Source organism: Erpetoichthys calabaricus, chromosome 6 (genome assembly GCF_900747795.2).
Source record: "Erpetoichthys calabaricus chromosome 6, fErpCal1.3, whole genome shotgun sequence".
Taxonomy (NCBI): domain Eukaryota; kingdom Metazoa; phylum Chordata; class Cladistia; order Polypteriformes; family Polypteridae; genus Erpetoichthys; species Erpetoichthys calabaricus.
In genome coordinates, this window is record NC_041399.2 from 114,183,047 (window position 1) to 114,210,789 (window position 27,743).

Here is a 27,743-nt window from a genome sequence, read left to right on the forward strand (position 1 = left end):
AACCTCCTTATTGTTATGCCTTTTTGTGTTTTTTTTTTTTTTTTTTTTTTGTATTTTGGCTTGAAAAGCATTTTTTATGAGGTGCCATTTTGAGGCTAGGAGATAATGTGGCTACCCTGTTGCCCGGCTAACACTCAGGCCTGATGCTCACGCAAGACATGCCTATACAGTTGTCTGAGTAACTGTTGGCACTTTTACAGTCTGGGTAATCGTGTCTTACACGAGATGCGTCTGTATCATTGCTTGAGTGACATTTGGGACTAATGCTTTTAGAACTTTTTTTTTTTTTTTGCAGCTCGAGTGACACTCGGGTCTAACGCTAAGAAGGTTAATTAAAGATCCCACCTACGTCAAGCCACATACAATGAAATACTCAATACTATTGGATAGCTGAGTTTCATACATTTCCAGTGATGTTTAGTTGTCTATAATTGGTCATTTGTACTATATGTCACAGATGTATGTAATAGGCAGGAAAAAAATTGTTTGTGTGACAGCTCATCTTTTTGCACCATTACCACAAAGCCTGAGTGCAATTCAGATCACGGTTTTGTCACTATTGAAAACCGCTCATTTTCTCAGTAACTCCATGCTACACTTGATTTATACGTACTACTTAGTATACTTCTGAAGCATCGTAGCATACAGTTTTACTGTTTATGCATCATGGGTTCAATTGCCATACCCGGATACTGTCTGCTGCACATTCTGTGTGTGTTAATTGAAAGAGCACTGCTCAGAAAATTTCAACTTCGAGCACCTGCAGTGTTTCTTAGTGAGTACTGTTATGCTGTACCTGCGCCTTTTGGATGTTTCATGAGGCCTCCAACCCCAACACACCCCCAGATTGATCAAGTGTCACAGGACAATCGTGTTGCTGGGTGGAAAGCATATGAGGGGAAAAAAAAGCCTTTTCAGCTTGTGACGTGTTCACAGTACAATTCACCCCCCACACCCCATTAAAGGGATCAACAACGCAATATTTTTATTTATCCTGTTTCTGATCACACTTGCTTCACCTGCATGCACCGACCGAGCAGAAACTTCACTGGTGAAGGTAATTGTAGTAATAATAATACATTTTATTTATATAGTGCCTTTCCCATGCTCAAGGCACTTACAGAATATAATAAAGAACGGCGGGGTATACAGTATATAGCATTGTACAAACCAGATAAATAAAGAAGATTAAGACAGTGAATTCTGAAAAAAAAAAACAGACAACATAATTGATGGTCTAGCACACACACACAGGTTACATTAGCATCTTGACAGAGAAGTAAACTGAGAGAAGGGTAATAAAGTCAAGTAGAGCTAAAAGCCTTCCTGAACAGATGAGTTTTAAGTTGTGTTCTTGATAAGCAGTTATTTTCTTCACCTATGTAAAGATTGTACAAACCAAGGATTGAATTCATGTGCAAAAAGAGGATTTCCTTTTTTGTCTTTAATTTTTGAGCAAAAAGAGGATTTCCTTTTTTGTCTTTAATTTTTGTGCAAAAAGAGGATTTCCTTTTTTGTCTTTAATTTTTTTTAACATAAAGCAATTTCACATTATATCTAATTTTGAATTTCAATGCTTTGATATTAAAATATCTAAGTGGAAAGGAAGGAATTTTGTTACTCAGTAAAATTAGAGCATTGGTCAGTGGGCTGAATACTTTTGCAAGACACTCTATTTTAACATTAAATACTTAAGCAAGTCAAAAATTGTTTAGATAGCAAATGTTACTGAATTCACATTTAAAAACAGAGGGGTTAATATTTTTTATACTGAAAACAGATATGTGTGTATAGGTTCATAAGTTCTGAAAAGTATTGCTAGTGTTTTAGTGGCAAATCATAGTACAGGAAATATCTAAATTTTCCTGAGGCAAAGATTGTTATTAATAGTCCTTAAGCTTCTCTCTCTGGGGAGAGTGGTGGCTGAAGTGACTAGGTGTAACAAATATACTTACAATGGGGGTTGCTTTGGGAGCAGCAAGCCCTGGTGCTTACCTGTTATTCCATCAGTGAATGCACACTCTTGGGTTTTATGCTTACTGCATTATCCCTAATTGGGTCAACGTATTTCATCCATCTACAATCTGGTCGCTTTTTCACATCTGAGATCTTAACAATCACTTGCCAAACTAGGTCTAATTGTGCTGTAAATAAATAATTAAATAATTATTGTATACCATAGGATATTGGCAATAGGCACAAGAAAGTTACAAGCAAATACTTTCAGTGAAAAGCAAATATCAAACTGACCCAGTGGGTCAGTGAGTGTGGGCTGGTAAACGACATGAGTCCTGATTTTTGATTTTGACTGCTAGGATAGTCTTCAAGTCTCAAGACTGCAGAAGGATTTTGGTGTGACAAGGAACTGGGTTTGAATGCACAACATCATTCTGCAATCACCACATCAAAAACTTATTTCCTTTCAATAGTATATCTTGTACTTCTGAAGACCTGTATTATGATTGTCTTTCTGAATAAAAGTAAATTAAAAAAAAATTCCATTCAAGAGAATATGTTAAAGAAAATGTTACAACTTGACTCTCAACAACTGTCGTCTCTGATTTAATAGAGTTGTAAATGTGATAATTAGGGAATCCATTCCCGGATGGTTTTATCCATTCCCGGGAATCCCGGGCTCCCGGGGATGACACAGTGCACGGCCATCTCACGTGTGAACGGATTTAGAACGACCGACACTTATTTTTAATAAAACTACTGCAATATGTTGACAAAAATAAGACTAACCTTATCTACAAGCAGTTCATGCTGTCATGTAAGAACATGTATCTTTAGCTGCGGTAATAAGAGCGTAGAAAGCACGTGTCCAACGTGCAGTCATCCAGGCAAGAGTGCACCTTCGTGCAGAGTACGGCAGCCGCTGAGAAAGCACGCTCTGCCTCCACTGAAATAGGCGGCACAGTCATCAGATACTGATACACTTGTTCTAAACAACGCCTGCGCTTGCCATTGCTCTGAAACACTGCCATTTCAGCTTTTACTGATGCATCCAGTTTCTTGTCATCATTCTGTGATGGCAAGTTTCTTGGCACAGATAATGCGGATGCAACAGACTGACGCATTGCAATTTCAAGTTGCTGTTCAAAGCTGTTGTCTGATGAAGTGCAAGCTGCAGCGATGGTGCCACCGTAATTATTTTCAACTATAACTCTGTTATTTCTTGATCGAATTTTACACTTTTTCACGCTATATATGCGAGATTGGCCGTTCCCGTTTTCCTGGGAATTACAGCGGGAATGAAAAATGTCCGGGAATCCGATTACCGGGAGCATGAGAATGGATTCCCTAGTGATAATGCATTTAGTTGTGATTATATAAAAGTACCATTGTGAACATTCAGTCTGTCAAAGGTGAATATAAAAGCAGTTGGATTAAATGTTGTGGTAATTTTTACATTGCTATCATTTTTCATTTGACTATTTTATTTGTATGTTTAGGCATAGAAGGTAGTCTTCCCCAGACTGCTATCATATTTTGCTCTATTTACAACTGAAAGTTGCAACAGGTTTAAATTGGATTTTTAATTTAACGCAAACAATACATTTTGATGGGTAATTACTTTTATTACATTCATGTGAAAAAGTAAGTACCCCATATGAAATGTTTTCTTTTTTAAATTGTAAATACATCAAGATTTGATCTTCATTTAAACAGCATCTTTCGATAAAGGTGATGTATGGTGGGCATCAATCAAAAGTTTTGATTTTGCAATAATTTATTCAACGAAAAATAAACACAGGAAAGTTTCCTTCTGTGAAATATTAGGTCAGACCTTGGTTCCAATAGTTGATATTGCTCCTTCTGGCATAAGCAACCTGAAATAAGTGTTTCCTATAACTGTCTACTAGTCTTCTACACTGACTGGTAGAACGTTTTTACCACTACTCCATGCAGTATACTTTCAGCTGTGTGATGTTTACTGGGTGTCTTGCATATGCTGCATGTTTCACATCCTCCCTACAGCATCTCGGTGGAATTCAGATCTGGGCTTTGACTTTGACATTTTTTTTTCTTCTTCAACCATTCCTTGGTGGATTTGCTGGTATGTTTAGGCTCACTCTCATATTGCAAGGTCCACTGTTGGTTGTGCTTCAGTCTTCTGACAGATGGTCTTCTGCCCTCACCACGCGTTTGCATACGTAGTTATGCAGCAAGCTAAACATTCCTTCAACAAACACCCAAGGCACTGATGATATTCAGGCATTTAATGAAAGAGGTATTGCTTTTTACTTTACAGTTTCACACCAATCAGAATACCTATCAGAATATACATTTTTCCTTAAAAATGCCTTCAAATTTAATACAAACTACTTTATTATTTCCTTATGAAATGGCATAAATATTACAAAACAGATTCTTTAGCGCAAAGACATCCTGCCGCTTCATATTCAAATACATAAAAATAGGCCTGGACAATCATATAAATACTGTATATATTTACGTACACACTACACATTTGCAAAATAGTAAAAGGAACAACTAAAACTCAAAACAATGTATATACTAATAAAGAAACAAAATACTACAGATTATGCCTTTACAAGGGCAAATAAACAGCGGATGGAAATGGATGTCTGCCACCTGCTTCTCCATGTGCTGCTTGCTTCAAGATGGAGTCTTAATAGCAGTATAAAACAATACCTAATTTAGCCTCTAGAGGTCCCCTATCAACATATTTTAATAGAGGACAGAACAGGTGGTCTCGCATTCTCCTCACGCATCCCCTAATACAATGAAGAATTCGTAATGGATAGTGTGCTCAGGCCCTAAACCTTAACATTTCCCTCACCATTCTGTACAGTTGGTATCAGGTTTTCTTGTCAAATGCTTTCTTTGGTTTTCACCAAACATGTCTTTTGGTGCTGTGGCCAAGTATGTCTCTAGCTTTGCCTCGTCTGTCCAGAGCACATTGTTCCAGAAGTCATGGTGTTTGCCTAGGTATTCTTTCCCTGATGTACTTTGCAGATGGCAAAGGTTTTTTTCTGGCACACCTCTCATGTAAATCTAATTTGTGCAGCCTCTTTCTAATGGTAGACTCATGCAGCATCAACAGTGGCATGAAGTACCTGTAGGTCCTGTGATAAAATTCTGCTGTTCTTAGAGATGTCTTTTAGCATCTTGCATTTTGCTATTGGTCTCATGTTGCTAGGGTGCCGTTGATCTGGACAAGGTGACGGATGTTGTAAACCTTCTCCATTTGTAGATGATCTCCTGGACAGTGAAATGATTTTCAGTTGTTTGGAGATTTTTTTTAATTCCCTTCCTTAGCCCCCTTTCTGATGGCCTCAGAGAAGTTTTTTGATATGGGCATGGTGATAACACACACTTCAACAACAAAGGGCAAACCAGACTAAATTCCGGAGGTTTAAATTAGACATATTCATTCCTCCAAAATCTTCTCTAATGATGATCTAATCATTTACGCCTGATCTGGTGCACCTGATTCTAATTTTAAGGGTTCGAGGTAGTAATAAATATAAGAGTGTACTTGCATTTTCCACATGAGAAATTTGTATTTATCTTTTTTGAAATTTTACACTTTGTAGTCTACTGTATATGTGATGTGATGTTTTGTTATATCACCTTTAGCTATAGGTTCTGTTTAACTGAAAATTATATCTTGGTATCTGTGCATTTAAAAAAAAGAAAAAAGATAAAACATTTATTGGGGTGAGGGAGTAAAAAAAATGCCACACTACAAACTGTAGCTTTGAAAAGTATTTACCCTTTAGTCCTTAGACATTTAATATTTTGTAGCTCCTTTTATAGCAATTTTATAGCAACCTTTTGTGGTCTAACCACCATAAAATGTAAGGTTGTGGGAAATTTGTTGTAACACTCTGATGTAATTTTGAATGTAATCAGATTTTTAAATTTTAATGTACAATTTTTGTTTTTGCAGGACAAGGTACATTCACACAGAACTGGGGATTCGGGAACGGCTTCTTGTTGGAATCTTAACATCTCGTGCCATGCTAAATACTCTTGCAGTGGCAATTAATCGGACTGTGGCTCACCATTTTCACAGAACGTTTTTCTTTACTGGTCTTCGGAGCCCCAAAGTACCCCATGGCATGCAAGTAGTTGTACATGGAGACGACCGTCCTGTTTGGCTGATGTATGAAACTATACGCTATATTCACCAGCACTTTGGCAGTGACTATGACTGGTTTTACTTGGCTCAGGATGACACTTACACTCAAGCTGGAAGGTTGAATGAACTGGTGAGCCACTTAAGCATTGGACAAGACCTTTACCTTGGCCGGGCTGAGGAGTTCATTGGAGGGGATGAACATAGTCGATACTGTCATGGAGGTTATGGGTACATTATTTCCCGCAGCTTACTTGCTCGCTTGCAGCCACATCTTGACACATGTCGCAATGACATCTTAAGTGTGAGACCAGATGAATGGCTTGGCCGATGCATTATTGATTTCCTGGGATTCAGCTGTGTTGAGGTACACCAGGTGAGTGTAAAATTTACATTGTATTGCACTGAAAAATTTAAAAGAATGTGAAAAATCTGATATTTAACCTTTATCATTATTTTTTTTATTTTTCAGCTACTTAATTTATTTGTTTTCCTGCACAATTGTAGCAATATTAGAAACATAAAAAGAAGTTAATTTTGTTATTGTAATAAATGTGACACTCAGCTGATATCAAATTAAAATTAAAACATTTTATGTCCACCTGTTAATTTCTGCTTAGGGTTTCATGTCTGTGACACTACAAATATTTTGTGGATATACAGGCTTGTCAAGGTGTATACAGATTCTATTTACTGCTTTCACAGCTGCAAATATAAGGCAAATGCATATGTTACTAAAATGGGAGGAGTTAGTTACAGGTATGACAAGAAGAAAGTCTGTACAATGTTTATTTAAAACATTAAAAATTCATTATAAAACATTAAATGAACTGCAGGAACTACTGAAGGCCTGTTATGGAATCGGTAGAAACTTGCGTCACTGGTGATTAGTTAGCATGAGGAGAACATGACACATATAGCACCCAGGCTGAGCTTTAAAACACCGTCCCTGGAGCTACAAAACAAGAACAGTGACTACCATGCCACCTGGTATATATTCCTATATTAAATAATGTATTCATTTGTGCATGTAAAAAAGATAGTGTTTAAATATAAATTTGCAAATAACGTATACATTGTGCCCTGTCTGTCTCTCTCACTCTCGCCCCATTCACTACCTGTATCCTAATAATGACAGTTAACAATGAGCCAAGCAAGTAACACCAAAGGAAATTTTGAGCTACCTCAGCATCAGACCACTGCCATATTCATTAGTAATACATGGATTACCTAAATGAAACACCTGAAAGCAGTAATGAAAATCTAAAAAAATTTTTTTAAACATTCACTAAATTATCCCCATGTAACATGCATACAGACAACTCCAGTAATATAGCACTCCTCAAAAAAGTGAACAGAAACATTAATATAATATAGATAATACATATAATGATTCTAAAATTTCTCAAATTGTGGGAGAATTTGTTTATTAAAAGTAATTCCTGGAACAGTTTATCATGTCAAAGTATGTAGCAAAATTTTTGTCCCCCTTGTAGAATGCTATAAATAACACCAAGTAAATTTCTGTCTTTGGGGGAAAAAATGTTTCTTGATGTTGCTTTTAGAGTCTAGGAACTGTTGTCTATGGCCATTTCCTGTTTCACTGGGGTTTAAATATGACGTAATACACAGGTAAAATCCTTTTGTCATCCATAAAGAGCTCTCAACTCAAATGAGGAAAAAATGTTGTTGATTGGGAAATGGCTACAAAAAATATGTATTCAATTGAAATTACCAAAAAAACACAGTAAGATTCATAATAAATAAGTTTGAAGAGCATAGACCTGTTTAAAATTTGCCAAGAAGAGGGTGCATCTGCAAATAGCCCCTGCACACAGTGAGGAGAATGCTAAGAGAGGCAAAGAGGAGCCCAAAGATCTGTTTCACAACTAACCAGTTTAGTTGAATCTTGGGGATTCACTGTTTCAAAGTCAACTGTGAGACAACTCGTAATTGACCAGATTTTTTATTGGCGAGTGGCATGAAAGATGCTTCTCCTTAGTCAACAACAAAAATCCCACCGTCTTAAATTTGCCAAGCAACATTTACAGATACAATTGGAATCAAGTTTTGTGGTCAGGTGAGACAATAATTGAGCTTTTTGGCCACGCATACAGTACCATCGCCATGTTTGCCTATCAAAGGGAACTGCATACAAAGCAGGGCACCTTATACCCATGGTAAAATATGGTGGTGGCTCTTATGATGCTTTGGGGTTGTTTTATAACCAATGGTCTGGGTCTCTTGTTAAGGTCAGTGGCATAATGAATTCCATTAAGTACCAGAACATTTTAGCTGAAAATCTGGTTGCTTCTGCGAGAAGGCTGAAACTGGGCCATGGTTGGGTCTATCAACAAGACAATGATCCGAAGCACACATTAAAATCAACAAAGAGCTGGTTGCTGAAACACAGAATCGGGGTTTGCAGTGGCCCTGTCAGTCTCCAGAATTGAACCCAATTGAATATCTGTGGTCTCAATTGAAGGGAGCAGTTCACAAGAAAAAACCCAAGGATCTCCATGAACTGGAATTGTTCTGCCTGTAAGGGTGGTCCAAAATCCCTCCAAGTGTTCTCCAGCTGTGTTCAACACTACACAAAGAGGCTTAATGCTGTCATTATTGCCAGGGGAGGCTCCACCAAATACTGACATTTTGGGAGCCAATATTTTTAGAATCTTATGAAAATATTATGAACATTTGTATTACTAAAGGAAAACTATTTTGTTCCAAAAGTCTGTTTGACAATAAATGCATGAGGCTTACCCAATTGTTTAAGCACAAAATATCACTCATTGCATGTGTGGTACCTTTTATATGTTGTGCAGTTTTTCATAAAGTGTGTCAATATTTCTCAAGTTGATTGCAAATGCTTTGTACATTCTAATAAAAATTTACCAAACTCAGTTTTGTAATGTCTACAGTGACCCCCAAGCATAGAAACTGTGAAATAACCACTTTCTTAATTATACTAGGAAACAAATTAAAAACATAAGCTGGTTGGAGCAAAAACCTGCAATCTGTGGTCCCTAGGAAGGAGTTTGAGAACTACTATAGCATGCAAATAATCTCTTCATGACCCTGAACTCAAATGCAAAATTTCAGGTTGGAGGATTAAAAAAAAAGTAATCTTTATAACTTAGAAATATTTATTTTGCCCTGAGCTGTAAGATATCCAGGGTTGGTTCCTACTTTACACCCAATACTGCCATCGCAGGTAGTGAGCCTTGTGCCTGTGAATTTATTAAGTGGCTGTACTTGTTATTTTGCAATTTAATATTGAAACAGTTAAAACAGTTTTCTGAATTATGTTAATAATTATTTGAGTGTTTTCATTTAATTATTGTTACAGAATGAGATAATTCTGCCACACAGCAGAGAAACATTAACTCCCACAGCTTTGGTTTTTTTTTTTAGCTTTCCAGCTATAATTTTGTTAAATGCTTGAATTAGTCGGGCATGAGTAACCCATTTATTCCATAAATATTTATAGTAAACAGTTTGGCTCACAGTATGAATTAAGCATGTAAACAACTAACAGCCACCACAGTTGTTCTTAATGTTTGCTTTGTATGGCTATGTATTATTTTTCTACATTTTTGTGTTTTAAGTACAAGCACATTATGAGTAGTTCAAGAGATAAAATGAACAATGCTAAAGGGTAACATGTCATTTCTGAATATGTCTCATCTTCTTCCAGTTTTCAACAAGATAAACTGTTGTATAACTCATCTTGGCATCACTCAGCATAAACTAGCACACAAAGAGCTCCATTTGGATATTTACATCTTAAAGGTGTTTTTTGCATAAACTAGCTTCTTGCACATTACAAAATCTTTTCAAATATCAAAAAAATCAAAGATGTATCTGAGAATAATATGTCCGATGATGAATTTAGGCAGCCTCCACTTGACTTTCAACATGGTTCTTAATGAATCGAATAGAGTCATGCCAAGAATGAGGATTAGAGTGCTTACTCCTAAAGCCTGGTTGAGTTTGTCTTAAAAAGCTGCATGGAGCTGCTATGTGTGCTTACCAAGTGTACAGTGACAGCTGAGGCTTGGATAGAGCATCAGTTAAATGACCAGTAAGTGTCACAGATCCATGCATACCACACCTTGGTAATGGAAGGTGGTTCTTAGGATGGAGAATTTACCTGTTATGGCAGGGACACAGTGAGACCTTGTGCTGGAGCATGAAGAAAAACAGGTAGATAACTTGTGGGAGGAAGTATAAAAGTACTGCTGCTGCATCATACCTTTCTGCACCAGTTTTTGCAGTGTAAGCATTAAGCTGAGTCCATTCAGTGTGGGTTTTGGACTCTGCCAAGGGTGTATCATTTTTACTCCCCTGTTTATGGTATTCTGGACAAATTACTGATTTTGGTTGGACAATTGGTAGCTATGGAGAGTGTATAAATTCCACATAGTGGAACCATCCATCCATCATAGTGGAACCAAAAATGATAAATTCCACATGACATACTTGGAAGGCTATAAAGAGCAAACTTTTATAGAATGTCTTTACAGTGGAACCTCGGATTGCGAGCATAATTCGTTCCGGAAACGTGCTCGCAGTCCAAAGCACTCGTATATCAAAGTGAATTTCCCCATAAGAAATAATGGAAACTCATATGATTTGTTCCACAACCCAAAAATATTCATATAAAAATGATTAATACAAAATATAAAGTAAAAATACATAAAACAAATTAACCTGCACTTTACCTTTGAAAAGAATCATGGCTGGTGTGAGTGAGTTTCTAAACTCTTGTGGGATTCCACCCAACGAGACGACACGCAGAAGAGTGTCCCAAAGAAATCGCAGTCTTCCAGTGCTGTAGCCGTAAAAGCGAATCCGAAAAGATCGCGGACATGCTATAAGCGCCTGCCGTCGATGGGTGATACAAGGAATAAGGAACATTATAAATGCGCAGGGCACAGTACTACTTGGCCACGACCCTGCCTGACTGCTGTCTGTGTATAGGAGAGTGGCAGATTCCGCTACAATAAATAACCGCGCTGTTGCTGTTTCAAGCTTTATAAAGCTGGTGTTGCTAAAGTACTGAGACTCAGCTTCGTGTTTTGGGGTGCAAGACGGGGACTCGCACGTCACAGCACACACACACACGCACACAGTCACAATGCTGTAGTAAACAGTATGCGCTCTTACGGACGTTGACTATATGAGTGAGGCACGCTGACTCCGGAGAATAGGAGACTATTGCCCACAATCCTGCAGCGCGAGAGAGAGAACCACCATCTGCTCATTTGTGATCACATGACGCTCAGCAGACAAAGCGTATACATACTACTCGTATTGCAAGACCTCGCTCGTTTATCAAATGACAATTTATTAAAAATTTTAGCCTGTCTTGCAAAACACTCATAAACCAAGTTACTCGCAAACCGAGGTTCCACTGTATTTGTATTTTTGCCAAGAATTCACAAAATTCTAATATCCATACCAAAATGATTTCTCCATAAAATGGAAAAAAGGGTACCATGACATACACAGAAACATTCAATGGGGTCAGAACTCTGAAATCTATCTACTGTATCTCTGTGTCTGTCTCTCATTCATGCCAAGCTGACTCACTCACTCATCATCAAGAACACTATTTCCAGTTTAGTTAAAACGATGAAATTTGGTAGTGTTCTACATCTAGGTCAGTATGTATCCGCTAAAAAGACACCTTTTTGATTCATCAATATTTTGGGGCCCCCCCCCCCCCCCATAAAAATATTTGGCGACATTGTAGGAAAAAAGAATGACTCCTTAATTTCTCAATTAATTTTGTGTTTGTTGATAGTTATTAATGTTATGCTTATTTACATGTTTGGTGCCACACCGAGAGAGTGCTTTCTGCAAATGAAGGACGCTGCAGAAGTGTTTGACGGCCACACTAATAGTACCAGTAACCAATAAGGTAAACAGGTGACTGAAGACGAGGAGGCATTTCGGACATCGTGAATGGAAAGAGAAAGTTCTCAAAAGATTAAAGAAAACGCAAAGCTCTGTTTTTTGCAGTTGCCTACTGGTACTCTTATATGCTTAACGGTTCTGTTTCTTTGTTATCCGTTCCGCTCAGACAACCTCCAGCTCCAGATGCACACATTTTTTTATGTAGTTTCAAATAAATTTAAAACTGAAGGAAAGTTAAAGTTGCTGTAAAACCTCCAGAATTGCTTTGTCTTTTACACGTTTCAGACGGCTTCAGTAGCTGAAGTGCCTTCATGCTCAGTAGGGGGAGCTATGTAGCAGAGAGTAGGGAAAGAAAGCATATACAGTGGAACCTAGCTAGGTTCACAACCATAATTCGTTCCAAAACTCTGGTCGTAACCTGATTTGGTCGTGAACCGAAGTAATTTCCCCCATAGGATTGTACAGTATGTAAATACAATTAATCTGTTCCAGACCATACGAACTGTATGTAAATATTTTTTATTTTTTAAGTTTTTAAGCACAAATATAGTTAAATCATAGAATGCACTGCATAATAGTAATCTAAATGTAAAAACATTGAATAACACTGAGAAAACCTTGAACAATAGAGAAAACTAACACTGCAGTAGTTTGCACTATAGCGCTACCAACCGCTGGCTAAAAACAGTTTTTTTTTAAATGAGTTTTAAGCACAGGGAAAAAAATGAACATTTGAAAAAATCCGTAATTTAATAAACCACCAAGAAAAGTAACATTGCAACAATGCACGCTACGAACCGATCGCTGTAAACAGAAGTGAAAACAAAAAAGCCCAGTGCATTCTTTAACTGCCTTCTCTACCTTATGTGTCCAGCCCCCTCTCACTGGCTCGCCTGTGTGTGTGTGTCTCTCTCGCGCTCCGTGCCTGTGTGTGTGTATGTGTCGCGCTTTTTCTCTTGCTTGCTGCACAGGAAATGCACAGGGAGAGACTGAACATGTACAAACCGAAAGGGAAACTGGCTTGTTCGTATACCGAGTGTGTGGTCGTGAACAGATGCAAAAGTTTGGCGGACTTTTTGGTCGTAAACCGATTTGTACGTGTTCCGAGATGTTCGTGAACCGAGGTTCCACTGTAGTCTTGTGAAAACGCGATTACTCTCCAAGAAAAAACACCCAGCAGATCTGAACAGTACAGTGATGTGGGGGTCTGTCTTCTTATTTTGCAGGTACATAAATAAATGCCTCTGTGTACGCTCTAAAAGTGCTGCTAGAATGTTCTACTAGAATATACAGTAATCCCTCGCTATATCGCGCTTCGACTTTCACGGCTTCACTCTATCGCGGATTTTATATGTAAGCATATTTAAATATATATCGCGGATTTTTTGCTGGTTTGCGGATTTCTGTGGACAATGGGTCTTTTAATTTCTGGTACATGCTTCCTCAGTTGGTTTTTCCAGTTGATTTCATACAAGAGACACTATTGGCAAATGGCTGAGAAGCTACTCAACCATAGCGCGTATTATGTATTAAATAAAACTCCTCAAATATATTGTGAGCACGGGGGCTGTTCGCACCGCTAGAGGACACGGCCGCTCCTCAAAAAACACTGAAAGATTACCCTCACAGTGCTCCCTTCTTTGCTGGGCTTACATGTGGCTGCTTTGCAAGCGATATGCTTCCCGCATGGTGCTTTACATACTTAAAAGATCAAACAGCACGTATTGATTTTTGATTGTTTGCTTTCCCCCCCCCCTCTCTCTCTCTCTCTCTCTCTCTCTCTGACTGAGGGGGTGTTCACATACTGGCCTAGAGGATACGGACGCTCCTCTAAAAAATGCTTGCTCCCTTCCTCGCAGCTACTTTGTCCGGCGGTGCTTCGCATACTTAAAAACCAAACAGCCCTATTGATTTTTGACTGTTTGCTTTTTTCTCTCTCTCTCTCTCTCTCTCTGACATGCACTCCTTTGAAGAGTTTGAATAACGTTCCTGTCTCTCTACAACCTCCTGTGTTTCTGTGCAAATCTGTGACCCAAGCATGACAATATAAAAATAACCATATAAACATATGGTTTCTACTTCACGGATTTTCACCTTTCGTGGGGGGGGGGGGGGGGGTGGGGAATGCAACCCCCGCGATGGAGGAGGGATTACTGTATAGTAAAAATTAAAAGAAAGAAAAAAGGATAGTGGGAGGAGTGTGCACTATTTTTAGACAAAAAGTGTAAACAAAAAGCGACAAAGCGTAAGTTTCATTAATGAAGGAAGTCAGAATTATAAAGGCTTATTGTAGTTGAAATAATAAGTTGTGGTGGTTTCTGATGGCGATTTTCAGAAGAATGTAAAGTGGGTAATAATAGCAATTGCATGTTATAAAGCAATCAGCAGCATCATGTACAAATGGATTTTTCTTCCAGAAATGATAAAAATATGTCAAACAATAAAAAGGTGTTATATGAAAGCTGGGTCCAGCTGTGTTTTTCTTTATTTGTCAGAATAGACAATGGTGGAATGTACAGAATCTGTTGGTGCATGCTGGCCAGTGTTCTTTGTTTAATCTGTTACTGTTCTAAAGTATTTGAATGAAATTTGCTGTTGGCAAGGACTTATGATAGAAGAGCATATTTAATTTTTGTTAAAGAATAAATAACTTAGTTGATTGCATTTTCTTAAAGATGGTTTAATGGTTACTGATTATAATTTTTTTTTTGAAATAGTGTATACATTCTGTTTTAATATTTGAATGTCAGATTAACCGCTCAGCAGTGCAGTAACATGGTGTCTAACTCCTAATTTTGCATTTAACCACATTTGCTACAATGCTTTATGGCAGCGTTGGTTTGTACCAGACCCTAGTTCCCCTGGGGCTGAGTTTGCTACCCCAAAATCCAAGGGAGATATGTCAGTGTTAAATAGTGGCACTTTAATTGTAAATGGTGAACTATTATCCATAAGAGTAACACATAGGATATTGGTAGATATTTATATCCACTTCAAGCACTGCTTTGCATATACATTCACATTTGCAGACTTTAAAGGGGGACCCACATAAAACCAATTAAAACAACAAAAGAAATACTGTGCTTGAGCTAACAGAATAAACAAATGAAAATCATAAATGTCTAATAATGACAATGATATATACTCAGATTTCACATTATTCTTACTGATTACCCATTTTAATAATAAAAAAAAACTTGACTAGAGTACTCACATTTTTGTAAATGTTTGGATGCATATATTTGAAAACATCTTATGTCTTTGCTTTGAATTTTATTTTTGTATGCTTTTTAATAGTGCTGGGTGGTATACCGTTTCATACCAAAAACCGTTTTTTATTTTTGTAATGATATGGATTTATCTTATACTGCAACACCGGTTTAAATAGTCTAAACAACGTTCAGAACGTGGTGCAGCGGGAAACTGTTTAACCTCCTAAAACCTTTTTCACTGTTGCACCGCTAAACACACATGCAATAGAGTACATGCGTTAGTGGAGATATTGAATGGTGAAAATGGACAGAGAACATTCCAAAACTGAAGTTGTAGCAGACTATAAAAGTTGAACATAATGACACAGAAGAACTTTTGCCGAAAAAAGGAGCAGTGTCTGTTCTCTAGAGATACTTTGGTTTTAAAAGGTTGGATGTGGACCATTATGTTCAAATCTGTGAATACTGTTTCTATACTACTGGATAATACTGTAAGCCAAGTTGTACTTGTTTTATTTTTTTTCAAAACTGTGTAATGTACCTGGGTACTGTGTAATAGTGTGACGACATGTTGACTTTATTCTCGACATTTCCACTTTAATAAAAACCTTATAGCACTTTCTCTAGTGATGGTTATCTTATCTGTACATTTTATCAGTTAATTATTCTCTTCTTTCAGGGTTAATTCATCTAAGGTTTTTTAATTTTGTTAACATTTGAACAAAAAGGTTGTTAAGATGGGAAAAAAAAAATCACTCTGCTGTCCCAATATAAGCTAGAGTGTTTTTCAGTTTCTTTGTTACACCTTGCCTTCATAGAGGGTTGAGGAATGGCTGCAATCACAGCATTGTAAGATGGCGACAGATGTACCCTTAGGCCCCCTCCTCTGTTCAGAGATGGTCGTTCCTTTTTCACGTAAATGGCCTCCTTGATTCCTCTCTCAAACCAGTGCTCCTCCCTGTCCAGGATGTGCACCTCTTCATCTTTAAAGGAGTGACCACTATCCTGTAGATGTAAATAGACTGCGGAGTCCTGGCCTGATGAGGAAGCTCTTCTGTGTTGTGACATGCGCTTAGCCAGTGGCTGCTTGGTTTCCCCCATGTACAATTCACGGCACTCCTCCTGGCACTTAACTGCGTAAACTATGTGAAAAAGGAACGACCATCTCTGAACAGAGGAGGGGGCCTAAGGGTACATCTGTCGCTCATCTTACAATGCTGTGATTGCAGCCATTCCTCAACCCTCTATGAATGGTTCACACGTCTACTAATCAGTGGACAATTTGCATATCACTGATCAACTGGCCCTTTGTCAATGGTGCTAGTCTCTGTGATTAAGCAAAGGTACTGTTTATAAGGTTGGGGAAACCTGCAGTCAATTGAGACTGAGGAAGAGACTTGGATAAGTCTCGAAATATTTCTCCCACTTAAAAACTTTGTCCAGATGAACAGAATCAAATTTCTAGGATTTCCTTACCTGGATTATTGAGCATGCATCGAGACATGTTTTCCTAGCATCATATACTGATGTCAACTGAAATGTTTCTGGGCTTGCACTTTTATTTGTCTGTTTGTTGCTGATCAATGAAGAATGCAGTGTTCTGTCTTTTTAATTTTTTTTTTTTATTTAAACTAATTAATAATTATGAATTACTAATTAACTGATATTATTTTGCTGTTAGTGTGTTGTCTGTGGGCCATGATACCATCGTAATAGTTTTATGTCTTCTTCTTTTTTATTTTCTTTAGGAAATGCAGTATAGATATTTTGAGCTTGGCAAGAATTCAGATCCTGAAAGAGAGGACAGCCCTGAATTTAAGAACGCATTTACTGTCCACCCAGTCGCTGATCCCACACTGATGTACAGGCTTCACAAGCGTTTCAGCGAGATTGAACTTGAGAGAACATATCTGCAAATCAAACAACTGCAGGTTGGTATTCTTAAGTGGTGTTTTATGTCCATCTCAATCTTAAGATCAAATCTGTAGAACTGATCTTTACTTTAAGTACTTTGCAATAAGTAAATTAATAACAATATATCAGTATTTTGAGATTATGGGTCACAGTTTACATAAACTGTTTCAGTGTATCTGGTATTCCTATTTTAAAGCATACCAAATGCTTATTTCTGTTAGGCTTCAATGTCAATTAAACAAACACATGAGATCAACTTTTTTTTAAAGCAACATTCTTAGCCTTTAGTGTAATGGTTGCATTTTGCATTAGTGTGGTTCATTAGTATAAGCAGCATAATTTTACACCATGGTTATTATTACTTTACAGTTGAGTGTTTCCCTGTGTTCTGGTTTAAGGCCTGGCTACTGCCTAAATGCTCTGTTGATGGACAAATAAACGGATTATCATGCTATAACTTTTAAATTAAGGCACTTTTAGATAATATTTTATTTTGTATAATTCATTACATTTACGTTATGTATAACATTTATTAAACAAAAAATATATGGTGTGTGGAAATTACTCTGTATGTGCAATGTTTACATTGGCTATGAGTTCTTTAACTGTAAACCGTAACACATAGTACTCTGTAATGTTCAAGTGAAAAAAAATCCAGACACTTTTCCTAAATTAATTACATCATTGGTTCCATGCTGTAACACAGCAACATTTTTCCAAAGTCTAAGTTACTGTACTAACTCTTGACAACCCTAAATTGGATTAGGGTGGTTTGGGAATATTAAATTATTATTATTACTATACAGTGGCATGCAAATGTTTTGGGACCCTTACTAAATATCAGCTACTGTGAATACTTAAGTGAGCAGAAGATGAATTGATCACCAAGAGGCATAAACTTAAAGATGACACATTCCTTTTCAGCATGTTTTGCAAAATTAGTGTAATGTTTTGTTAAGTACAGTTGTACTTTGAAAAAATGGAAAGAAGCACCATGCAAAAGAAAGGTATTGGAGGACTCAGATAACTGTTACCAAGGTCTCCGACTTTAATTTGCCCATTAATAATTATAATAATAATATTTATTTGCATAGCAACTTTTCATACAAAAAAGTAGCTCAAAGTGCTTTACATAATGAAGAACAGTAAATAAAAAAAAAATATAACAACATAAGAAATTAAAATAAGACAATATTAGTTACAATAAAAAAAAAAAGAGTAAGGTCTGATGGCCTGGATTTTTTTCGATGGACAGAAAAAACAAAAAAAAACTCCAGACGGCTGGAGAAAAAAATAAAATCTGCAGGGGTTCCAGGCCACGAGACCACCCAGTCCCCTCTGGGCATTCTACCTAACATAAATGAAATAGTCCTCTTGTGTCTAGGGTTCTCACAGAAGGACTTGATGATGGACATGCAGACTTCTGGCTTTTAATTCTTCACTGTTGGAACATCATAGTGTTTTGAGTAGATGGTGGTGGTGAAAGCCACCACCAAAAGGACACCGGAAAAAGAAACAGAAGAGAGAATAGGGGTTAGTACAGATTTTAGAGCTACCATGGATAGTTATTATAATGAATTGGATATACAGAGTATCAGGATTAAATTACAGTGAAATTATGAGAAGGCCATGTTAAAATAATCTGTTTTCAGCATTTTTTTTGAAGTGCTCCACTGTATTAGCCTGGCGAATTCCTATTGGTAGGCTATTCCAGATTTTAGGTGCATAACAGCAGAAGGCCGCCTCACCACTTCTTTTAAGTTTTGCTCTTGGAATTCTAAGGAGACATTTATTTGAGGATCTGAGATTACGATTTGGAATATAAGGTGTCAGACATTCTGATATATAAGATGGGGCGAGATTAAAATTCTGCTTATGGTTTATAAATAAAGTCAATCCTGAATGACACTCGGGTAACCAGTGTAGTGACATCAAAACTGGAGAAATGTGCTCGGATTTTCTTTTCCTTGTTAGGATTCTAGCAGCTGCATTCTGCACTAATAGCAGACGATTTATGTCTTTTTTGGGCATTCCTGAGAGGACTGTATTACAGTAATCTAGTCGACTGAAAACAAACGTGTGAACTAATTTCTCAGCATCTTTCAACGATATAAGAGGTCTAACTTTTGATATGTTTCTTAAGTGAAAAAATGCTGTCCTAGTGATCTGATTAATATGCGATTTAAAATTCAGATTACAGTCAACAGTTACCCCTAAGCTTTTTACCTCTGTCTTGACTTTTAATCCTAATGCATCCAGTTTATTTCTAATAGCCTCATTGTATCCATTAGATAGATAGATAGATAGATAGATAGATAGATAGATAGATAGATAGATACTTTATTAATCCCAAGGGGAAATTCACAATCGAAATTCACAATCACTAAGATTTCATTTTTCTCTTTATTTAGCTTGAGAAAGTTGCTATTCATCCATTCTGAAATACAAGTCAGACATTGTGTTAGTGAATCAATAGAATTAGGGGGCTTGTTCACAGTCATTGTTAGTAAGCCCCTGGTGATGCAAATTGAAAAGCCGTATAAATTCTCTGACTACTCAAACCTTGTCCCAGCAATCAGCAGCCACGGGCTCATCTAAGCAGCTGCCTAGCACTCTGAAAAATAAAATAATTGATGCTACAAAGCAGGAGACGGCTCTCTTGGCAGAACTGGATACTTCATCCTTTAAGTTCTTTGAAATGATAAATCAAAAATTATGCCCTTTTTTGCATCAACACATTTTGTAAATGGGGTTAAATATTTATACAGTATTTCACAGCAATATGTGCAACTTTATTTTTCATATAGTTTTTAATAATGCTATAAGTCTTTGTTTCATGTCCATATCATGGTTAAATATTTATATTTATAAATAGTTTGGGGCAATTGCATGATTTTATTTGCCGCCTTTGTTGTTACACCCTTTTTGACAGCATAACGTGCACCCAGACTTTCATTTAATTTTTGAAAACGATGCAAGACTTGCTGGTCTTTATTTCATGTCCTAGCCTTTATTTGTCCCCTGGGGGAAATTTACCTGTTAAATAAGCTATTTAAATAAATAGATAAATGCATCAATAGATAAATACATAAATAGACATAGCTGAAAGTCATCAATGTTAGTGTGTCAGAATGAGAATGTACAGCATTGCTAATTATTGCTCTTAGTTTTGTTTTAAATTCTGTTTGCTGCTACCTCCGGGGGGGTCCAGGATGTGTCTTATAACTGAGCCTGTCCTTTTAATTAGTTTGTTAATTCTCTGGGTCTCTCCTGAAGTGATGTTACATTTCCAGCACAACACAGCATAGAAATTCACACTGGCCGTCTGAGTTAAAGAAGATATGAAGGATGTTACTTCCTCGATTAAAAGAAAGGTAGTTTCTTAAGAAAAAAGACCCTCCTGTGCCCTTTCTTATATAGTTCCTTTGTGTTACGAGACCAGTACAGCCATTGGTGTGGACCAAGGTTATTATAGTTAACAAAAACTAAAATCAAAACTGAAACTATTATTAAAAAAACATTTTTGTAAACTGAAATAAAATAATTAATAAAACTGAATTGAAAAACTAAAACTAAATGAAACTATTAAAGTAGCTGGAAAGACTAACTGAAATAAAATAATAATTTACTAAACATACCCTAAGTTCTTGTCTATAAGCCGGACTCATGTATTAGCCGGAGACCAAAAATCATACGAATTTTTAAAATAAAATCGTATCATAGATAAGCCGGACTCATGGATAAGCCGAACGTACTATAACCTATAACTAATAGAAGGGAGGGAGGTCAGTGGTCTCACTCGCGCCCATTTAATTTCTTTAAGGGGGGAGAGAGTGTGAGATATTGCCGTCTCTCTCACTCCCCGCATGGCGCGGTTGGAGCGGCCGGAGCGCGTTCTTTCTGCTCTGGGCGTCGCCGAGTCAACACGAGCGCGTAGCGGTCATTTAAATTGTGATTTTATATGTAAGCATATTTAAATATATATCGCGGATTTCTGCGGACAATGGGTCTTTTAATTTCTGGTACATGCTTCCTCAGTTGGTTTGCCCAGTTGATTTCATACAAGGGACGCTTTTGGCAGATGGCTGAGAAGCTACCCGGCTTACTGTTCTCTGTCTCTTGCGCTGACTATCTGTGATCCTGACGTATGGGGATTGAGCAGGGGGGCTGTTTGCACACCTAGACGATACGGACGCTCGTCTAAAAATGCTGAAAGATTATCTTCACGTTGCTATCTTTTGTAAAGCTGATTCCTGAAAAGACATGCTGCACAGTGCTTCGCATACTTAAAAGCTCGAAGGGCACGTATTGATTTTTGACTGAAAAACAAACTCTCCCTCTCTTTGTCTGCTCCTGACGGAGGGGGTGTGAGCTGCCGCCTTCAACAGCTTTGTGCCGCGGTGCTTCGCATACTTAAAAGCCAAACAGACATATTGATTTGTTTGCTTCACTGCTTTGAAGAGGAAGATATGTTTGCATTCTTTTAATTGTGAGACGGAACTGTCATCTCTGTCTTGTCATGGAGCACAGTTTAAACTTTTGAAAAAGAGACAAATGTTTGTTTGCAGTGTTTGAATAACGTTCCTGTCTCTCTACAACCTCCTGTGTTTCTGCGCAAATCTGTGACCCAAGCATGACAATATAAAAATAACCATATAAACATATGGTTTCTACTTCGCGGATATTCTTATTTCGCGGGTGGCTCTGGAACGCAACCCCCGCGATGGATGTATAAGCCGGATTTATGTATAAGCCGATATTCTATTTTTTCATTTTCACAACTTTTTTTCTTAGATAAGCCGCGGCTTATTGACAAGAACTTAGGGTAATTTTAGTTTTCGTTTTTGAATTAATTTTCTTGCTGTTAGTTTTTAACCCTTATAGCTTTTAACTCTAAAACTGAAAGCCATCCACCATGAGCCACCTGCACGTATTCATCCAGTAAACGGAGGCTGGTGATGGAGGCCGGGTGTTCACACAGCATTTGCGGTGACAGAGCGAGCTGAATACGCGTGTAAAGCGTGTGGAATAGAAAGCAATTTATGTGTCGCCTTTCTTTGCACTTGTTGTATATCAAGATGTAATTCAAACGCCTGAAATCGGAATGTGCTGCTCAACAAAAACTTTACCGTATGGACAGAAAAATCACGAGTGAGTAACGTTTCAGTTTATTTCTCAGGTGCATGCTTTTTGTTGACACTAATTCACCTGCCACTTCACACTCGAAGTATACAAAGTATAGAGAAAGTATACTAATCATGAAAAAAATTCGACCTTGACGTTTTAGAACTCCCCGAGTCCGAAAATACTGTTTTTTGAAATTATGTGTGTGTGTGTGCGTGCACGCGCGTGTGAGTGTATAAACACGAGATCTCGAAAACGCAACTAGATAGATGGATGAAATTTGGCATGTGGTTGTTACACCCGTAGACATAGAATTACTAGACACTGCATGACCAGCAGCATCGTACGTCAACGTCGTCGCCATATTGCGAGTGGCACTGCTGTGGAGTAAAGTAATGGATAAAGATGCCTCACGCACGTGCTGCTTGGGATTGTACAAACCGCTGTACGCTCCAAACCAGATCACAGGGATTACATTTCATAGGTAAAGCTGAACAATTGTTTTGGTTATATTTGGCCATTAGAAAATCCCATTTTATAATCTTAACTTTAGCTACGCCAGGCTAAGGTAGCAAAGCTATACATTTATGTGCTCAAGTGAGCCTCCAAACAACGTTTTGGCTAAATGTATTTAGTCACTAACTATGTAGATTCTTATTAGCTGTTAACATTTCTCAAACTTTGAAGGTTTCCCAAAGAAAACCACCTCAGGAAGCAGTGGGAGGTAGCCCTTAAATGGGATTTTGAGAAAGCTGTCCTGTGATGTGTGCCGTGTTAGTTTGGTAACAGAAGTACTACCGGCATCATGTGATAAAAGCTACCACTTGCTCACATTAAAAAACAACGGAGGTTTGATATTTCTTCTGAGGGTATAGTCAAGGTGGTCAAAGTAGCTGAGTGTGTTATCCGACAGTTGACATAAGGGCAAAGTTTGTTTGGGGTGAGATTGGTTCAGATGATTTGTTTTTTCTCAAGAAGTACATTGAGGAAACACAGTTTGAAATTGACAACCATCATTTTATGCTCATGTCTTTAGTTGTGTCTGACTTCCACAAACTAAGGCTGCACCATATTGCCAGACTGAATACTCTCAAATTATAGAGTGGCAACACATGGAAAAACCTATAAGACAGTTCTGTTTCATGGATTTTAGATCCTGTCCTGTATATATTTAAGTAACCACGTTGTGTGTGTGTGTGAGAGAGAGAGAGAGAGAGAGATTGAGAGAGGAATGAGTGAAATATTTTCAGAAATTATTAAGCCAATTTGTATACAATAAAATTGTTTATTTTTGTCATTGAGTATATCATTTCACTGTTAAAAGAAAGACAAACAAAGATAACTGGCAGTAACAGTGTAAAATTCACAATTGGTATGCCAGTTTGAAAAGATAATCTTTGAGGGTACTTTTAAAATGTGTTATTGAATCGAGCTGACGTATATGAGACGGAAGAGGATTCCAGAGTTGAGGAGCACTATGAGAGGACGCTCGAGCTCCCATAGAACTGAGTTTGATGTGCGGTACAGAAAGTAGAGCTGCAGATGAGAATCTGAGTGAGCGAGAGGGAGTGTAGCCTCTCAAATGTCTTCATGATGTGAGATGCAAGTGCCAGTGGTCTGTAGTCACTAGGTGAAGAGATGCCACCCTTCTTTGGAACAGGAACAATGCAGGATATTTTCCACAGATCTGGCACTTTCTGGAGCCTTGGAGACAGACTAAACAGGTGACAGATGATGCTACAAAGTTGGTCAGCACAGGCCTTTAGAACTCAATGATTAAATCCATTTGGTCCTGCGGCTTTTCCTGTACATAACTTCCTCAGTTGTAAAAAGATAATGCTAGTGTTAGAAAAGAGATGTTTGCCTGCAAACCTAGTTTTGATCAGATGCATATCTACATAGTCTATTTTCTACAGGTGTACCTTCGGTGACAAAACCCTGAAGGTTGCTCAGTGTTGTATTGGTGTTTCACAGAGCACCGTGGATATCATTGAGAGGAGTCTCATCACACGGCTTGATGGCAGCTCCGGTCTGTACCGGGAACTAAGAAGGACGACTGCGAGGGTTCTGAGGGCAGATAAGAAGGCCTTTGTTAGAGGAATCTGTGAGCAAATGACACACCATCTATGGTTTAGTGACCCCCATCCTGCTTACAGAGGAATCGAAGCATTACACTCATCCGAATCTGTTCCTCAGAGAGTTGCATTCAGGGCGGGTGATGGAATGGTACTTACAAATGACACCTTGAGCAGCTGTTTAAAGCTAATCCTCCAGCTAGGACGTTGATATCTCTGGGTCCACAGTTTTTGAGGCTGATCCTCCAATTAGCTGTGAACCACCCAACCTCAATGAGATTGCACAGGTGGTGAACCAGCTGAGGGGAGGAAAGACTGCAGTGATCTTTGGTATCTTTTGGGTGAACTTCTCCAGGCTGGTGGTAAGGCTGTCCTCCTGGCATTGCAATCAATCTTTGCTTCCATTTGGGAGACTGCCGTCATCCCAACTGAATGGAAAACGGGACTTGTTGTCCCTATCTGGAAAGGGAAGGGTGATCGCCTGGATTGCGGCCACTACAGGGGGATAACACAGCGCTCTTTGCCGGGTAAGGTCCTTGCTAGGGTCGTCCTCAATAGAATCCGTGATCACTTGCTTATCTACCAGCAACCAGAGCAGTCTGGTTTTACGCCTAAGAAGTCTACCATCGACTGCATCCTGGCACTGAGGGCCCTCATGGAGCACAAACGCGAATATCAGCAGAGTTTCTTTGTAGCCTTTTGTAGCGGGGCTACATAGTAATAGTGTTTTCAATGTTTGTACTGAGTGCGTTTTGTTTCCATCGTCCCGTTTGCTGTTTATAATGTGTACGTCAGTGAATGTCGTCCCCATAAATACAGGGGGGACGGATGATGGAGAGAGACCGTAGCCCCAAGATGGAAAGCATCTGTTTACAATCAATCAAATACATCCGGCTCATTACTATATAAACAATCAGGAGGGAACAGACTGGGAGGAAAAAGAAAGACGGTGATTACATTTCACTACAACGAACCACCATCACCTGCTATTTTTCCACATCACGCTTTGGTATCCAGTTTATTTTTCATTCCGCCGGACTTACTTCAATTCAGTCATCGCCAGAGACCCTGGGGTTGGACTACACTATCCACCACACGCCGAAGATTCACGATGAGGTTGTTCCATTTTTTCCGGGAAATTCAAACACATCACTAATCTGTTGACCAGTCATCCGTATTCAGGACAGTTGTATACTCAGACTCAAGTTCACCATCATTGGCATTTCCCGTATTCAATCATTATTTGTGTTTTGTGTTTGTTATATGTTACTGGGACAAGATAGGGTTTGTTATTGTATATTTGGTGTTGTCACATTGTTGCTTTGGTGGAGGGATATATATATATATATACTTATTTTTTACGTATGAAATTTGCATTTTTTGTTGTTTCATTTAATATATTTATCCACCTATTTGTATATATCTGCTTTGGTGTGCTTGTGTTTAAACCGTCGATTGAGGGGAAAATATTATTTGTTAGAGGTACGGCTTGGTATTTATAGATTAGCCTCAGTAATTTATCCAGGCCACAGGTCTTGGAAGTGTAACTGCCGGCTGGGTAAGGGGTTGGCCGTTACACTTTGTTGCTTTGTTGATTTTCGTAAAGCATTCGACTCAGTTGATCGAGCTACCCTGTGGGACATCCTGAGACTTCACTGGATCCTCTCAAAGTTGCTGGATATCATGACCAGCCTGTACACTGGTACTGTGAGCGCTGTGCAGAGTGGAGGCAGAATCTGTACGTTTTCCCCAGTTGATTCTGGGGTTTGTTAAGGGTGTGTTCTTGCTCTTTCTCTGTTCAGTGCTTGCATTGGGCAGGGTCGTGGGGTCCAGCGGCTGGGGGGCATCTGATAGTGAAGAGAGATTCACTGATTTTGACTTTGCTGATGATGCTATGATCTTTGCGGAGTCAATGGAGGCTCTGATTGAGACTCTCAAGAGGCTGAGCGAGGAGTCCTGAGTGTCTGGGCATGTGAGTGTCCTAGATAAAAACCAAGATCCAGGCTTTTAATGACCTCTTGGGCACAGCCATCAGCAGTGCGTCCATCCACGGAGAGAGTGTCGACCTTGTTGAGAGGTTTACTTACCTTGGTAGTGACATTCATATCTCTGGTGACTTTTCCTATGAAGTCAGTAGACAGATTGGGAGAGCATGGGGGGTCATGAGGTCGCTGGAAAGGGGGGTGTGGCACTCCTAATATCTATGCAAAAGGACGAAGGTCCAAGTCATTAGAGTCCTGGTGCTTCCTGTCCTGCTATATGGTTGTAAGACATGGACGCTATCCAGTGACCTGAGATGAAGACTAGACTCTTTTGGTACTTTATCTCTTTAGAGAATACTTGGGTATCGTTGGTTTGATTTTGTGTCGAATGAGCGGTTGCTCATGGAGTCCCAAATGAGGCACATTACCTACATTGTGAGGGAGCGTCAGTTACAGCACTGTCCATGTGGTGCGATTCCCTGAGGGTGATCTGGATCACAGGATCCTCATTGTTGGGGACCCGAGTGGCTGGAACAGGCCAAGGGGATGCCCACTTAACACCTGACTGCAGCAGATAGATGGTCATTTCCGATGGGTGGGACTGGACTGGGGGGTTACCAACCGGGATGCCATGTTGTTTTGTTGAGTGGTGGGTGTGGCAACGCACTGTACCAGTGCATGCTTCCCAAGCTGACCTGATCCATACCTTTAACTGCCTTAACTAAAAGTACATATACAGTTAATATAGAGACAAATGCACAGCTTTTTACTATATACTCTACATGCTAGTCTATTGCCAGATCACTTCTTTCTTCAGCTGTAATGCTGACTAAAGCTTTTGGACTAATTCAGTTTAGTTCAATTCAACCGTACTGTTATAGCTTACAGAAGAATTTCTCAAATGGTAGTCTGTCCATCTTATTTAAACACGAGGCCCAAACAAGCACCTGGAAGTTAATGACAGGCAGTCACAAATCATTTGCATTGCTCATTTCTCCACCCCTTTATGTTTAGTAAATGTTTAACACTTAATAAAATGTGAAGTTCTGTAATTCTTTGATAATGTTAATGTCTGTCAAATCAGTTTATTAAAACATTTTGTGATGCCTCATGAGTGCTTCTGATTGTGTACTCTTCTTATATTGACAAACCATGACTAGGAGCTGGGGCATACAAAAAGGGTAGAATGGCGGTGTGGTGTAAATCAGAGGTTCAGAAAATTAAAGGATAAATTGAGCTGCATACAAAGTGTCTTTGTAAGCTGCTTTGGATAAAATCATCTGTTAAGCAAACAAATGTCATACCGTCCAGCCTTGACTTGGCTTGCACACACTTGTACACACTGAGATGTAACATGGCAGTTCAATAAATCGGTGATAAAAAATATTGGATAACAAAAGCAAAA

The 27,743-nt window shown here is 38.5% G+C and overlaps 1 protein-coding gene across 1 annotated transcript in view; it reads left to right on the forward strand.

Moving 5' to 3' along the window:
• Positions 1–27,743, forward strand: part of chpf2 (chondroitin polymerizing factor 2) — a 76,524-nt gene that overhangs the window by 42,962 nt on the left and 5,819 nt on the right. Inside the window, exons 2-3 of the mRNA XM_028803876.2 lie at positions 5,921–6,485; positions 16,992–17,174. Coding sequence (XP_028659709.1) covers positions 5,921–6,485; positions 16,992–17,174 — 748 coding nt within the window. The remainder of the gene's footprint in view (positions 1–5,920; positions 6,486–16,991; positions 17,175–27,743) is intronic.